The 16,061-nt window shown below is 38.7% G+C and overlaps 1 protein-coding gene across 2 annotated transcripts; it reads left to right on the top strand.

Moving 5' to 3' along the window:
* Nucleotides 1-274: 274 nt before the first annotated feature.
* Nucleotides 275-14,741, top strand: LOC107744800 (WD repeat-containing protein 81-like). 2 transcript variants are annotated; one of them, XM_016558628.1, is made up of 12 exons: nucleotides 275-487; nucleotides 1,489-1,897; nucleotides 2,209-5,741; nucleotides 5,876-5,983; nucleotides 6,077-6,270; nucleotides 6,375-6,556; nucleotides 6,686-6,851; nucleotides 7,934-8,099; nucleotides 8,206-9,033; nucleotides 9,926-10,071; nucleotides 10,231-10,413; nucleotides 13,792-14,741. In XM_016558628.1, exons 2-12 carry the CDS (start codon nucleotides 1,539-1,541, stop codon nucleotides 14,116-14,118), a joined length of 6,192 nt encoding a protein of 2,063 aa, XP_016414114.1. In that variant the 5' UTR covers nucleotides 275-487; nucleotides 1,489-1,538; the 3' UTR covers nucleotides 14,119-14,741. The 2 variants fall into 2 exon arrangements, 1 of the variants encoding a protein (XP_016414114.1); XR_001640526.1 differs by lacking the exon at nucleotides 13,792-14,741 and having other exon boundaries at nucleotides 8,206-8,867; nucleotides 10,231-10,310.
* The last annotated feature ends 1,320 nt before the right edge of the window (nucleotides 14,742-16,061 follow it).

Here is a 16,061-nt window from a genome sequence, read left to right as displayed (position 1 = left end):
TGTGCCGTGTTAACTATATCAGCAGGTCAGTTGAGTTGACAATTTATGCAATTTATGTATGTTTAACCACTAATCGAACATGCATTGCTACAAACTACAGTACACACTACTAACTAAATATAAATACTAAACTATATTTAGTATTAAAATATAAAATTATAAATGTATGTTATATAAGCTTATACATTTTTTAAGTTAATTTATATATATACAATCTTGAAGTGACTTGTATTATGACACAATTCTACTGGCTGAGAGTCACACGGTCTGGGAGCGCACGCACGGAGATGAGAGTCACGTGAGGCTCTGAACTCAACACTATGGAAGACAACAAAATATTCTCGACTTCTTAGGAAATTGTTGTGCGGTTATGGTGGTTCTTAAAGTACTGGAACTTCAATTTATACATCCCGCAAACATGGGACTTGGCATCGTAATGGCAGCTGTTCCAGAGCGCAGTTGCTGACAAGCAGCAAACAGTGCAGAGGTGAGCAACAACAACAGCTAGATGGACAGATCTCCTCTTTTCCGAATGTTTTCGGTAGTGTTTGTGTGTTTACATTAACCAAACAGGTTGCGGCTTGTTGTATAGTGTAGTGCTCTTTTGAATCTGTAACTTTACAAGCGAAAACCATCTGACAGAAGTGCATTGCTTCCTTATTGTCTGGGCAGTTGTAAGAGGAAATGAAAATGTAGAAATTAAATGCAGAAATTAAAGATGAATGTATGTTCTACATTTTACGTGCTCAATCTTTCGAGAAGATGTTTTGGGTGTTATAAATGAAGTTTAATATTCTGATCGAAGTATGGAAGAATACATGTGATGCATGACATTTTCAGTGACATTAGTGTCCTCGACAAATTATTAGTTGTTGCTACCCTGAAGATAATTTGATCTGCAAACTTCTACTGATACATATTTTATATTATTATATGCATAACATTATTTTATTTGTATAATAAAATAATTATATAATTATTAAATACTGTAATTATTTTAAGTTGATATTATTTTACACTATTTTATTTTCAAATAGTTTACATCTGTACGTCATAAACATTGCATTTAAATGATTTTATCATTATTATTTTAATTGTAGTAATATGCATTGTTGCCATACAGTGTTAAATGGATTTCTTCTGAAATGTAATGTGAAACTATTCAAATTATGCTACTATAAATAGTGTAATCAGTAATGTAATTCTTTAGATTACACTTTTAAGATCATCTGTGGTGAACTAACGTTTATTTGGATGTCTCACGACTTGAACATTGTGCATTAAGTATCAATTAACACATTAGTCAAGTTTGCAGTGAATATGGAACACATTTTCTATGTGTCTCCATAAAAGTTTTTTTTTTGTGTGTGTAAATTCATTATTTGATGTCATGAGCATATGTGTAATACAGTAACTGTCTACAGAAACCGATAGTAGTACCTTTAGTGCTTTTTATTTTACTTCCTGTCATTCCTTACATTTTCTCAGCTTCTTATAGGGGCCTTCAAGGGCCACAGTCTGGTTAACTAAAAGAGATCATGGAGTGGCTAATGGCAGCCTTGGAGAGGGACCTGGGTATTGATCAGCGGCAGACTGGACTCAGTCAGCGACCCAATGAACTGGTGGTGCTGGTCCCAACTCGATGGGTAATGGCCCTGAGAAACAAAAGAGTTACTCGCTGTGCGCGATACGAGTGCTTCAGCGAGGGGGAAATCTGCACTCTCCTCCAGCGCTCTCAGATGAAATTGCCATCTGGTTGGACACGTGTTTGTATCCAAGGTCTTAGAAAGCGCAAACTGGCATACCGATTAGCCAGGGAGCCAGGCTGCCATGGGGAGGGACTCTCACAGGACTCTTTCATGACTCTGATGCAAGGAGTATCCCAGTCTAATTTCAGGTACAATACTATGTCTTTTCTAGATACTTTGTTTTAATATACTTGCGTAATTGTTGTGTTTTTAATTCTGTTGATTAAAACAATCTGTTTAAAATCACTTTGTATTCAGATGTGTAAATTTGCACAATATAGGCATATATCAGTTTTTTGCTGATGTTAGAATTGGATATTTAATTGTGCTTGCTCATTCCATATAGAATTCTTCTCTGTGCTGTTACGTTTATATTATTTTCTAAACAATGAGCATTTGGTTAACTTTTTGAATCAGTGTTTACTTGAAATATCATTTTATAGTTTTTTTTTTTTTTCAGAAATCTATGGCGTGAAACATACATGAATCGTGTGCAACCATATGCAGATTCCATTGAGCAAACACCTGTTTTGGCCATTGATGCTGTTCGCCAAGCCTTACAGAAACTGTTTTGCTCCAGCTTTATCTCTACCGATCGAGTGTCACCGTCCCTCTCTCCAGCCAAAGAGAAGGAGAAAGACAGCCCATTCCCATCCAACTGCTCAGCTCCCAAACAAAGTACTGACAGTTTGTGTCCAAATGTGCTACCTGCAGAATGCTTGCTGGAGTCGGAGGAGGTTCTTTATGTGGTTTTCCCGTACACACAATACACTGTTCATGACATTGTCACTTACAGTCCAGCTAAGCTGGCTAACAGCCATGCTAAGATATTGTTCATTTTGTACCAACTACTCATAGCAGTGCGCGAATGTCATGCCTCAGGGCTACTGTGTGGCGAACTCTCCTTACTTGACATTGCAGTTGATGAGCAGCTCTGCAGTCGCCTAAAGATATCACTGGCACATTATGAAAAGTTTGAAGAGTACTGGGATGCTGTGCCGCATGCATTAGAAATTAAAGTGCCAACAAGTGTTACAGCAAAAGACAATCAGAGTCATAACAGTGGTGTGGGAGAACATCTTTGTAGAAATTGCCTGGATGAGCTCAAATCTCTGGTCCTAGACTGGGTTAATGGTCGAGTCAACAACTTCCAATATCTGATGGAATTAAATCGACTGGCTGGGAGGCGTGAGGGAGACCCAAACTATCATCCGGTTTTACCTTGGGTGGTCGATTTCACTGTGCCATATGGAAGGTTTCGTGATCTCAAGAAGTCGAAATTTCGTCTGAATAAGGGTGATAAACAACTGGACTTCACGTATGAAATGACCAAAGAAGCACTTGCAGCAGCTATTGGAAGTGGTGGAAGCAATTTTGCCTCAGACCTTGGTGGACCGGTAGTACCTGGTGGCTCAGGCCAGTCGGATCACCTCCACGTTCCCCATCATATCTCAGATGTTCTGTCAGACATCACTTATTATGTCTACAAAGCTAGACAGACACCCAAATCTGTACTGTGCAGCCATGTTCGTTCCCAGTGGGAGCCCAATGAATATCCAGCTAGTATGGAACGTATTCAGATTTGGACCCCAGATGAATGCATCCCAGAATTCTACACGGATCCCACAATATTCCACTCCATTCATCCAGACATGCCAGACCTTGATATACCTCCATGGTGTAACTCCTACGAAGAGTTTATTGCTGTGCATAGACAACTGCTAGAGAGTCGAGAAGTGTCTCAACAGTTGCATCACTGGATTGACCTAACATTTGGCTACAAGTTATCAGGTAAAGAAGCTGTCAAAGCTAAGAACGTGTGCTTGCACTTGGTGGATAATCACACCCATCTCACCAGCTACGGAGTTGTGCAACTGTTTGACCACCCTCACCCACCTCGTCTTGCACCTTACCAGTATTCACCTCCAGAGCCTCCCCACTTTGGGCCTGTCAACGTAACGACCTGGCAGATTCCACCACTTGAAACCACAATGGATGGTGTGGATGGACTGGTCCCGGAAACAACAGGATGTGAATCCAGTGGTTGGTCAGTGGTAGGTCGGGACGAGGAGCTTGAGCAAGCAATGGAAGCTCTTGACTTAAGTGGCTCGTCATCATCTAATTCTGTTCCAATCCCTTTGGCTGGTTCTGCTGGTGGAAAGACCAGTGGAGAGAGTATTGCTCTGGCTGTGTCTCCTTCTCATGGTTCTTTCCCTGGTGAAACACCTGGAAATGTCACAAATACCTTAGGATCAGGTATTAGAGCATCCGTGCTTCACAGAGCAGCCTCTGTTAGTAAAAGGCCAGAGGCTTCAAATTTTGAGGATTTTAAGATAAGCCTGCCAGAGGGATTCAAACCTTTGCAGCCTTTGGAAGAGGTAGAAAAGCTCAACAACTTCTTGGTGAAAGGTCTACACTGTCAAGTCCAGCATACAGTGGATCTTGGCATGAACAAGAAAGACTTGAGACCTGTACTGAAAGCTCCCCTGTCATTCACAGATCTTTTCCAGAGAGATATGCAAGCCTTGGGTGTTCTTATTGCTGAGATCCTTTATTCCTCCAAACTGCGGGGACTGAGACCAGGAACACATCTGATTGATCGATTTCAAGCAGTATTGAAGCTGTGCTCTACAAACCTTCGAGATGTTCCATTACCTCTCCATCATGCACTAGAGACACTTCTGCAGGTCCACAAGCATTGCTCTAAGACAGAAACATTCACAATACACCCGCAAGGACTACCGTATCTGTTCAAATATGACCCTATATGTGAGGGTCTTCCACCACCAAACCCTTGGCAAATGCTTAGTCCTGTTCTTTCCCCTCTACCCTTTCCAGCATATTTCCCAATACTGCATAGATTCATATTCTCCTACCACTCCAAGATGGAGTCCATTAACAGTGTTCAGGGCCGTGACATTATTTTTAGCTTATGGCAACAGCTGGAGACACTTCTCAAGGACAACATAACTGCAGAGGGGCTTGAGATTCTTCTACCCTTTGTGCTTTCTTTGATGTCAGAGGAGTCCACTGCTGTTTATGCTGCCTGGTACTTATTTGAACCCGTGTCCAGGGTTCTTGGGCCTCGCAATGCCTCCAAGTACCTACTAAAGCCTCTGGTAGGTGTGTATGAGAATCCCAGATGCCTTCGAGGCCGCTTCTACCTCTACACGGATTGCTTTGTGCTGCAGCTTATTGTAAGACTGGGTTTGCAAGCCTTTCTTTCCAGCCTTCTTCCACATTTTCTGCAGGTCATCACTGGCTTTGAAAGCTGCAATACAGCTGCAGGGACTGAATGGGAAGGTCTGAAGGTTTTAAGGGGAGTTGCTGGTGCCTTAGATGAGGAAGAGGAGGACTATGAGTGTGAGGATGGAAGGTCGTCTACTGCCACATCATCTGGCCAAGTAGGAGGAGGCAGTGGAGGTGGTAGTGGAGGTGTTGGTGTTGTTGGAGACCAAGGACTTGTGGATTATTCCTCAGGCATCAGTCTCAACGACCAGGTTTTTATGACTGAAGGCGAGGACTTTCAGAATGGCTTTTATGTGAATAATAGTGCATCTGGGGCAACAATGGCACTTGCTGCCAAACAGCAGAACCAAAGCCTTGCAAGCAAAGATCAAGACCAGGAATCTCTCAGCATGGGGAAACTGAGCGACAAGAGCAGCGCTAGTGAGGTGTCCATTGGAGACCGTGCAAGTTTAAAGTCTGTTGACAGTAGTCAGGACCTAAAGCAAGCTAGTGATGGTGAGGATGGTGGAGAGCTTGAGGATGAGGAGACAGTGGAAGACCGAGAAATTACAGTGCAAAGGGTGCCCAGTCTAGAGATGACTCTTTCAGTTTGCACAGAGGAGTCTGAGGCAACCGTGGCCATGCTTGAGGGAGACGTCATGAATGGAATTGTGCAAGAAGATGCAGAGAAAAACATGGAGGAAGAAGACACTGAACATGACCCTTTAGATGACTCTGAGGAAAAAGAACACAAGATATTGTTAGGTGAGTTAGAACAGATGTGTCTTTTTGGTCATTTTGAGCATTTGTTTGATTTATTTGTACATGTTTAATATTCATAGTAGCGGTATGCCTGAATTATGCAATACCAAAAAAAAAAATACATTGTCTTTTCCCAGACACTGTTTGCAAAACTGTCAGATGGCTGTCTGCAAAACTGGGGCCGACATTGACATCTCGATTTATAGCTAGGAACCTGCTGCGACTTCTTACTACATGTTACATAGGTACAATTTCTGAACTGCATACACTTATCTCTGTATTCTGTGGTATTTGGTGGTTTTGTCGTCTCTGTTAAAAGTAATCTTTTTCTTTTTAAGGTCTTGATAAACACCAGTTCATGCTCTCTGCAAATGAGGAAAATAGCCTTGATAGCGTAGGAAGTGTGTATGAGAAGAAGCCAGTTGTTGGTGACCAGACTGCACGACCAGTTCTTGAGTGTCTTATTTACATAGCACATCTCTATGGAGAACCAGTCTTGACTTACCAGTATCTACCCTACATTGGTTACCTGGTAACTCTGAAATTTCTGAATCTCACTGATTAACAGTTTGTCTTGTAAAATGTATTTTTCTTTATAGATTTTTACTTAAAAGTTTACATCCTTGAAACTTGCAGGTCTCTCCGCCGCCTTCTTGCCGTTTGAACACTCGAAAGGAGGCAGGGCTTTTGGGCGCTGCGGTACTCACTCAGAAGATTATAGTGTTCCTGTCGGACACCACTCTAATGGATATGCTGATGAAGATTAACCAGGAGGTTCTGCTGCCTCTGCTGGATTTGTTAACATCAACTAAGATGGGGTAAAAGCTTACATATAGTGCATCAGTCATAGTCAGGAAGTTGCAACTTGTGAAAATCAGAGCTGCCCTCTGCTTTATGTTCCATGTGCACTAAAATGAACTCTTATTAATTTGTTTCTCTGTGTTCAGTTTTCCTAGTGGAGTGCAGACTCGTTCCGCAGTATGTCTAAAGACTCTGAGCCTCATGGCACTGATCTGTCTGCGTATTGGCCGAGAGATGGTACAGCAGCACATGGCAGAAACCCTCTCCAGGTTCTTCCGGGTTTTCTCCTTGCTGCAGTATCTGCAAAATCAGGTAAACATAGACAATTTACAATATCGTATAATGTATAATTAATCTTTTTTTTTTTTGTAGGGATGCATGCTTTATCAATATCATATTTGTAATCGGATGATATGATTGAGGATTTTTTTTAGTTTATCTGGATATTGGATATTTAATTGCTCATGCTCACTTCATCTATTTTTACATTTAACCTTTGCCATCATCTAACACTTACATAGTCAATCTTTAAAAACAATATAATTTTACAACACTGTTAGATGTAATCTTATGCACATTTTAACAGTATCCTATTTTCATACTGTAGATTAAAATTGTCTAAATTCACTTATAGCATTTAAAACAATCGGTTTTAGTTTTATTAAGTGTTTTATTACATTTAATTTATTTAACAAAAAAAGTATAGGAAATAGTATAGAATTTTAATATCAGTGCATCCTTATTTATTTGTTTTTCATTTGTTTAGTTTCATGTTGTATATATGAGTCTTCCTGACAGTTTTGTAAAATTAGAATATACACTACCGGTGAAAAATATGGGGTTGTTTTTTTTCCTGTTTGTTGTTTTTGAACGACTTCTCTTATGGTCACCAAGGGTGCATTTATTTAAGAAATTAAAAATTTAGTGTCACATGATCCTTCAGAAATAATTTTAACTGTGCTCAAGGAAAAAATCGTATTATCAATGTTGAAACCAGTTGTGCTGACGTGCTTAATTTTTTTTGTGAAAAACATGATACATTTTTTTCTTTTGTAGCATTATAAATGTCTTTAACTGTGCTCAAGGAAAAAATCGTATTATCAATGTTGAAACCAGTTGTGCTGACGTGCTTAATTTTTTTGTGTGAAAAACATGATACATTTTTTTCTTTTGTAGCATTATAAATGTCATTTACTGTCACAAATTTTTTAATTAATAAAAGAATTAATGTCTTTCAAAAAACAAAATCCTACTGACCTCAAACTTTTGTATGGTAGCATACTTTGAAATTATCCTCAGAGAATTGTTAATACTTGGCCGATATAGTTTGTAGTCTTATTCATAAACAACTACATCATTACTTAATGATTTAAACTCATTTTCTTTATGTGCAGATGAGAAGTGCCCCACGTAGGGAGGTTGGAGACAGCACATACTTGGATGTATGCATTCCAGATGGAACAGAGATTACTTGTGAGCTTGGGGTTTTGGAGGAACTTCAGGCTGTGTTTAATCCTGAAATGGCCTATGCATCTTACATTCCTTTCTACTGTCTTGTTGGTAAGCCACATTTCTACTGGTTAGCTTGATAAACACAGCTTTTAAGCATCGATAAATGTGTTCCTATTCATCTTCATTAGCTGAGTTGTATATGCTTTTTTTTTAGGTGATGTAGCGATTCGTAAACTGGTTACAAATCATGAGTTAGTTTGGAGTCTGGCTCAATCATATCATGAACGAGCAAGTCCGGGTAGCCCAGAAACCAACCCTGCTGGAGGTCAGAAAACTACTGCTATGGGCCTCTCTCCTAGTATGGGCCGCCATATAGGTCGTAGTCCCTTCCCTGCTCCCTCGTCCACTTCCACACCACTAGGTGGAGACATCCTGCCTGAGTCAGGAACCTTTGGCAGTCATCTGGTGGGAAACCGTATCCAGGTACCCCGGGACACTGAAGCCTGTGGGAGTCCTAACTTGTCCTCTTTGGAAACATGGGCACGGCCATATGGCAGCAGTGCTCCTCAGACGAGTCTAGCCACCACTGCACTTTCCTCAGCCGGACCTTCTTTCTCTCACTCTTCATACTCTTGGGTCCTGGGACCCACACCGGAGGACAGCGCACTGAAACAGGACCTCCCACGCAGCAACCGTTCTCTGCAGGGTAACTGGCTTGCCTATTGGCAGTATGAGATCGGTCTTAACCAGCAGGACTCACACTTCCACTTCCACCAGATCCGTCTTCAGAGTTTCTTGGGCCACTCAGGCACGGCAAAATGTCTGGCGCCACTAGCAGGGGAGGACTACTTCCTTTCTGGGAGTAAAGACAAAACGGTGAGGCTGTGGCCGCTTTATAACCACGGTGATGGCACACGAGAGGTTGAACCCCGACTCACATACACAGACCACCGCAAATCTGTCTTTTATGTTGGCCAGCTAGAGGCCTCACAGGAAGTGGTGAGCTGTGATGGTACTGTGCATCTGTGGAATCAATTCACAGGTGAGAGAGAGTAACAATACTGTTAATTTGAGCATCTGTAGTATTACAGTATTGTAGCAACTGTCCTTTTGTGGCATAGGATAGGTGAATTTGGGTGATTAATCTTTTAATTTGTATTATTTTTTATACTTATTATTTATTATTTTATTTACATTAAAAACATAAACAAAAAATCTTACCCACCCCAAAATAAAATGGTAATATATGAGAGTAATATGCTTTCAATTTTAACTTTTAATAATGCCTTCAGTAATAAAACTTTGAAAATCTATTATAAAAATACAAATTATTACTTGGAAAACAAAAAATTTCAAATGATCAATTCAAATTCAAAAATTATAATTAAAAAAACATAAACAAAAAATCTTACCCACCCCAAAATAAAATGGTAATATATGAGAGTAATATGCTTTCAATTTTAACTTTTAATAATGCCTTCAGTAATAAAACTTTGAAAATCTATTATAAAAATACAAATTATTACTTGGAAAACAAAAAAATTCAAATGATCAATTCAAATTCAAAAATTATAATTTAAAAAAAAATTCTGATTGTCCCACAGTCATTTCCAGTGTCAGCAGAGAAATATGAAATGTGATATATTTTTGTGCATAATTCAATCAAGCTGTATATGATGCAAACGTTATGAAATTATTATTTAATTTAAAAAAGCCATAGCAATTTTATTACAAAAAATGCATTTCCACAACTGTCATTTCCATCACATAATGATATTATTAATAGATCATTAATATACAAAGTGTATACATTACTACAGATTTCACTACAGATAATGCATATATATTCTTATATAGATTGTGTTTTGACTGTGTCTGTCAGACTGACAGCTTTAACATAATTGCTTGTTTGGCTCTCTCTTTCATGTAACTAGGTCAGAATATTCGTTGTTATGAAGCTCTGGACGGCAAGAACCCCATCACGGCCGTCGCCACTATGCCTGCTCCTCACTGCAGTGTAGTGTTTGCTAGCGCAGACTCTGTGCTGCGTTTCATAGACGTGCGCAAACCTGGCTTGCAGGTATGTTCAGTCCTCTTTCATCAATACATGTTATGTTACAAGCCATTTTCAGATAATTTTTTTTCATCCAGCATTATATTGGGCAGGCTGGTTTTTATATATTCCTTCTTGCAATGCTTATGATTACCAGTAAGGACTCTGTTATATCTCTTTTGACAGCATGAGTTCCGTCTAGCCTACAGTAACATGAGCGCTGGCCTGATCCGCTGCCTAGCTGTCAGTCCGAGCGGACGCACAGTAGCGGCAGGCTTCTCCACTGGATTTATAGTGCTGCTGGATGCGAGAACGGGTCTGGTGCTAAGAGGCTGGCCCGGTCACGAGGGAGATATACTGCAAATGAAAGTGAGTATGCATGTCGTTGGTTAATGTGTAATCAAAGACGTGCATACAACTGCATGCTCTGTTGTCCTTTGATGTTTTTGCAGTTCACATACTGTACTGATTTTAGGGAATATTATGTTATATGGATACACAGTGTTTATAAAAATAGCTGAAACAAGCAAAAAATTCTGAATCCGATTTTCCTACCACTCATCATGAAGAGTCCACATTTACAGGACGACTACATGTACTATATATAATCACAAATTAGAATGGAGTGGAACCAAGAATCATTACAGAACACGGACTAGATTCCTGTCTTTGTTTTGGTGTCATGATTCACATCTGTATTTGAGATTTCAGTAGGATAAAAGTTGTACCCTGTTGGTTTGTTCAGATGCCGTCAACAAGTGACTAGAACTAAGCAAACTTTATTTAACCCTGATTTGTGGGGTTAAAGGTCTGTCTCTGCCACCAGAGGCCCATGTTTGGGCAAATATAGACATGAGTTACTCATTAGGACAAAATCTATGAGTTTTGCAGATTGCTGCACAACTACTTTATTATTTGTGGCTATCAGGAAATGAATGAACCTTAGCAGGACTCAACAATAAGGATGTCCTGCTGGCCCAGAGCCAGTGTGAGGGAGTTGCAGGCTGCTGCTGTAGCGCTATTGATAATCTCACATTCATGGATCTTGTACATACATTTGTATGCCTTATGAATTTAAATATTTGGTTTTCTGTGATATATTCAAGATAATTGTTGCACACTTTGCTGATTAATAATCAAGATAGTCTTCAGTAAGTACATTACTGTTCAAAAATTGGGTTCAAAAGATTTTTCTTTTTTTTTTCTTTTTTTAAAGTAATTTTGAGAAAGAATGCATTACATGACAATATAGACATGCATAATGTTGCAAAATATTTTTATTTCAAATAAATGCTGTTCTTTTAAACTTTGTTCATCAAAGAATCCTGAAAAATCAAATAAATGCAGCCTTCATGAGCATAAGAGACTTCTTTGAAAAACAAACAAACAAAAAGTCTTATTGACCCCAAACTTCTGAACTGTGCTGTATGTGCTGAAAACTTCTTATAAATCAGTAATGGTTTGTATCATGTGCCATTCTTTTCCAGCAGAAGTGTAATTATGAATTTATGTGGTTACTTGTTTTGTTAGATTTGTAACATTTTTGGGTTACAAATTGTGATTTGTAAATAAAAAGCTATTTTTTGTGAAGAAAAAATAGGAAAACTTGATGAAATTAAAAATATAATTATTTATATAGAACATACAAAATAAATAAAAAATACAGGCAAGTAAAAATCAGAAGTACTTGGCTGGCTAAATGTAGATACTTCCCCATCCATTTGTTACTGACAGTGTTTTTTTTGTGTGTGTATCATTTTGTAGGCAGCAGAGGGAAATTTGCTGATTAGTTCTTCATCAGACCACACACTGACCGTCTGGAAAGATGTGGAGCACAAGCCACTCCACCAGTACCTCCATCTGAGTCAGAATATTCGTTGTTATGAAGCTCTGGACGGCAAGAACCCCATCACGGCTGTCGCCACTATGCCTGCTCCTCACTGCAGTGTAGTGTTTGCTAGCGCAGACTCTGTGCTGCGTTTCATAGACGTGCGCAAACCTGGCTTGCAGGGATGTTCAGTCCTCTTTCATCAATACATGTTATGTTACAAGCCATTTTCAGATAATTTTTTTTCATCCAGCATTATATTGGGCAGGCTGGTTTTTATATATTCCTTCTTGCAATGCTTATGATTACCAGTAAGGACTCTGTTATATCTCTTTTGACAGCATGAGTTCCGTCTAGCCTACAGTAACATGAGCGCTGGCCTGATCCGCTGCCTAGCTGTCAGTCCGAGCGGACGCACAGTAGCGGCAGGCTTCTCCACTGGATTTATAGTGCTGCTGGATGCGAGAACGGGTCTGGTGCTAAGAGGCTGGCCCGGTCACGAGGGAGATATACTGCAAATGAAAGTGAGTATGCATGTCGTTGGTTAATGTGTAATCAAAGACGTGCATACAACTGCATGCTCTGTTGTCCTTTGATGTTTTTGCAGTTCACATACTGTACTGATTTTAGGGAATATTATGTTATATGGATACACAGTGTTTATAAAAATAGCTGAAACAAGCAAAAAATTCTGAATCCGATTTTCCTACCACTCATCATGAAGAGTCCACATTTACAGGACGACTACATGTACTATATATAATCACAAATTAGAATGGAGTGGAACCAAGAATCATTACAGAACACGGACTAGATTCCTGTCTTTGTTTTGGTGTCATGATTCACATCTGTATTTGAGATTTCAGTAGGATAAAAGTTGTACCCTGTTGGTTTGTTCAGATGCCGTCAACAAGTGACTAGAACTAAGCAAACTTTATTTAACCCTGATTTGTGGGGTTAAAGGTCTGTCTCTGCCACCAGAGGCCCATGTTTGGGCAAATATAGACATGAGTTACTCATTAGGACAAAATCTATGAGTTTTGCAGATTGCTGCACAACTACTTTATTATTTGTGGCTATCAGGAAATGAATGAACCTTAGCAGGACTCAACAATAAGGATGTCCTGCTGGCCCAGAGCCAGTGTGAGGGAGTTGCAGGCTGCTGCTGTAGCGCTATTGATAATCTCACATTCATGGATCTTGTACATACATTTGTATGCCTTATGAATTTAAATATTTGGTTTTCTGTGATATATTCAAGATAATTGTTGCACACTTTGCTGATTAATAATCAAGATAGTCTTCAGTAAGTACATTACTGTTCAAAAATTGGGTTCAAAAGATTTTTCTTTTTTTTTTCTTTTTTTAAAGTAATTTTGAGAAAGAATGCATTACATGACAATATAGACATGCATAATGTTGCAAAATATTTTTATTTCAAATAAATGCTGTTCTTTTAAACTTTGTTCATCAAAGAATCCTGAAAAATCAAATAAATGCAGCCTTCATGAGCATAAGAGACTTCTTTGAAAAACAAACAAACAAAAAGTCTTATTGACCCCAAACTTCTGAACTGTGCTGTATGTGCTGAAAACTTCTTATAAATCAGTAATGGTTTGTATCATGTGCCATTCTTTTCCAGCAGAAGTGTAATTATGAATTTATGTGGTTACTTGTTTTGTTAGATTTGTAACATTTTTGGGTTACAAATTGTGATTTGTAAATAAAAAGCTATTTTTTGTGAAGAAAAAATAGGAAAACTTGATGAAATTAAAAATATAATTATTTATATAGAACATACAAAATAAATAAAAAATACAGGCAAGTAAAAATCAGAAGTACTTGGCTGGCTAAATGTAGATACTTCCCCATCCATTTGTTACTGACAGTGTTTTTTTTGTGTGTGTATCATTTTGTAGGCAGCAGAGGAAAATTTGCTGATTAGTTCTTCATCAGACCACACACGACCCGTCTGGAAAGATGTGGAGCACAAGCCACTCCACCAGTACAGGACTCCATCTGACCCCATCCATGCATTTGATCTTTATGGTACTGAGATTGTGGCAGGTACTGTTGCTAACAAGATTGGGGTGTACTCCATTTTGGACAGCACCGCCAACCTGGGGGGATCCACCAAGCTCAGCACAGAGAACTTTCGTGGGACTCTAACAAGTCTGTCTTTGTTGCCTACCAAGAGGCTTTTGCTGCTCGGCTCTGACAACGGTGCCATCAGGCTGCTAGCTTAAACTAGCTAGTGCTACTTTTTCAGAAAATTATATTCCTCGTGCCACCTTTGGGCTCCTTTCCCAGAATGAAACGATCTTGCCAACCATGCACAAAGAAACCTGTTTCAGTCGCAGAAGGAGCAAGCCTGATATTTCCATTTTAAACTAGCTGAAAGAGAACTTAAAACCTCGCTCTTTAGTAAGTGACCAAAACTGAATATTGCCTCTGATTCATACATTCAAAAGGATTGTCTTTTTTATGATTTTTAGGGTTCATGTGATATAACTGCACTAGCTGCTTTGTACATCATAATCAACTCTGTAAATTCTCTTCAAAAAAGTCAGACGAATAGATACTTAGATGCATGCATGAGATGAGCTGCTCAGGAAAGTTCAAGTGTGGTTCTAGTGTAGCGTTAACTCTTTCCATTAGATGAGTGAAATCACCAAAAACAACACTGTGAGAATCACAGGCTAGACTATGTTGATCATGTCATATGATTCGATTCACCAGACTTGCTCAGCAACTATGCAGTATTCATGGTAGACCTTTATAGTCCACCATTTTTGGCACTTTTTTTCTATACTACGCAGTATGTTTCTTCATCCATGTCAATGGGGCATAAAGAACAAGACAAATGTGATCAAAATGTGACCTTGGTCAAGTCCAAGATGACTCTTCATTCTGTTACTGTACACTGATTGAGAGTGTAAAAACCTAATATGCAACGGGACGGTCCTTAATCCTGAAATTGGACCCTCTGACATTTAAAATATATCTAACGACTATATAGATCAGTTTGATGCTGTATTAACCTTAATGATGTAGTAATTCACTTGTTTGTCATATCAACCCCAGGTCAAGCAACATGTTACATTTTACACACACCATACTGTATGTATGTTTGTATTGAGCCTAATGCTTACTATATAAAAGAATACTTTTATGCAACATCCTTGAATAGATATGAACTAGAAACTAACTATTTAATTTATTACTGGAATGCTTTACGTAAAACATTATCGTCTCCAGACATTCCATTTATATAATGTTAGAATATTTAATGAGAATTTATTCAGATTACTAAAACATACGTTACTGGCTCTCTAATTCAGCACGATATACTTTCTGTAACCCACTATTTGTCAGGATTGGAGAATTGGCTTGTGAATTATGAGTTCTGATATGAATTCATGCCTTTATTATTTTGTGTTGAAACAGGCTTACTAGTGTTATAGTGTTCATTTTGAAAAGCACATTATTTTATGTTACTAAGTAGAGGATTGCAGTGAATACTATATGGCCAGACAATTTGGAAAAGTGGATATCGATTTATATCTGAATTCTTATAAGCATTTAAAAATGCAATTGGTGTTACACCTCAGACAGAGTGATAATTTTGATGATTCATGCTAAAGACAATGTCTGTTTGAGATTGACAAACATCTGTCTGCGACATTGGCCATTGCTCTTTTGTATTTCATTGCGAGTGTTTTTCTTTTTTACTTTTAAACTGTGACCTTTTTCTATATGCTCACTAAAATGACCCTTTTCAATGATTTAAAGTAAAAGAAATTGATCATAAATATCTTCTAATTTTTTTTTTTTTGTCTGAAAAACTTCAAACTGGCTGATTGATGACCTACTCATTGATGAATGAGCGAGATTGGTCAGTTGTTCAGTTTGCTCTGTAGATTTTCATGCTTGGAAGCTGAGCACCCACCGGAGAGGTTACTCTGATGGGACAAAGTCCATTTGAGTGTTTGCAACACACTGCCTTTCAACTGCTCTCAATTTGGAGATCTTGGCATGTGCTTGCAGATGACCCAAGTTAATGGTGGTGTCTGGCACTGGCTTGTTTGTCTGGTATATAAGAAAGCAATATAAAAGCCCTCTATCCAATAACAGTCTGTATTAATATCAGTATTGGCAGTGCTGCTGACTTGTCATCTCCTCCTCATTT

This window comes from Sinocyclocheilus rhinocerous, unplaced genomic scaffold (assembly GCF_001515625.1).
Source record: "Sinocyclocheilus rhinocerous isolate Xijiao unplaced genomic scaffold, SAMN03320098_v1.1 scaffold738, whole genome shotgun sequence".
Classification (NCBI taxonomy): domain Eukaryota; kingdom Metazoa; phylum Chordata; class Actinopteri; order Cypriniformes; family Cyprinidae; genus Sinocyclocheilus; species Sinocyclocheilus rhinocerous.
This window is presented reverse-complemented; position numbering and strand designations above follow the sequence as displayed.

Coding starts and splice junctions, on each gene's coding strand:
- LOC107744800 (XM_016558628.1), top strand. CDS start 1,539: ATGGAGTGGCTAATGGCAGCCTTGGAGAGGGACCTGGGTATTGATCAG. Junction 1,898..2,208: donor GTATCCCAGTCTAATTTCAG/GTACAATACTAT, acceptor TTTTTTTTTCAG/AAATCTATGGCGTGAAACAT. Junction 6,557..6,685: donor TTAACATCAACTAAGATGGG/GTAAAAGCTTAC, acceptor CTCTGTGTTCAG/TTTTCCTAGTGGAGTGCAGA.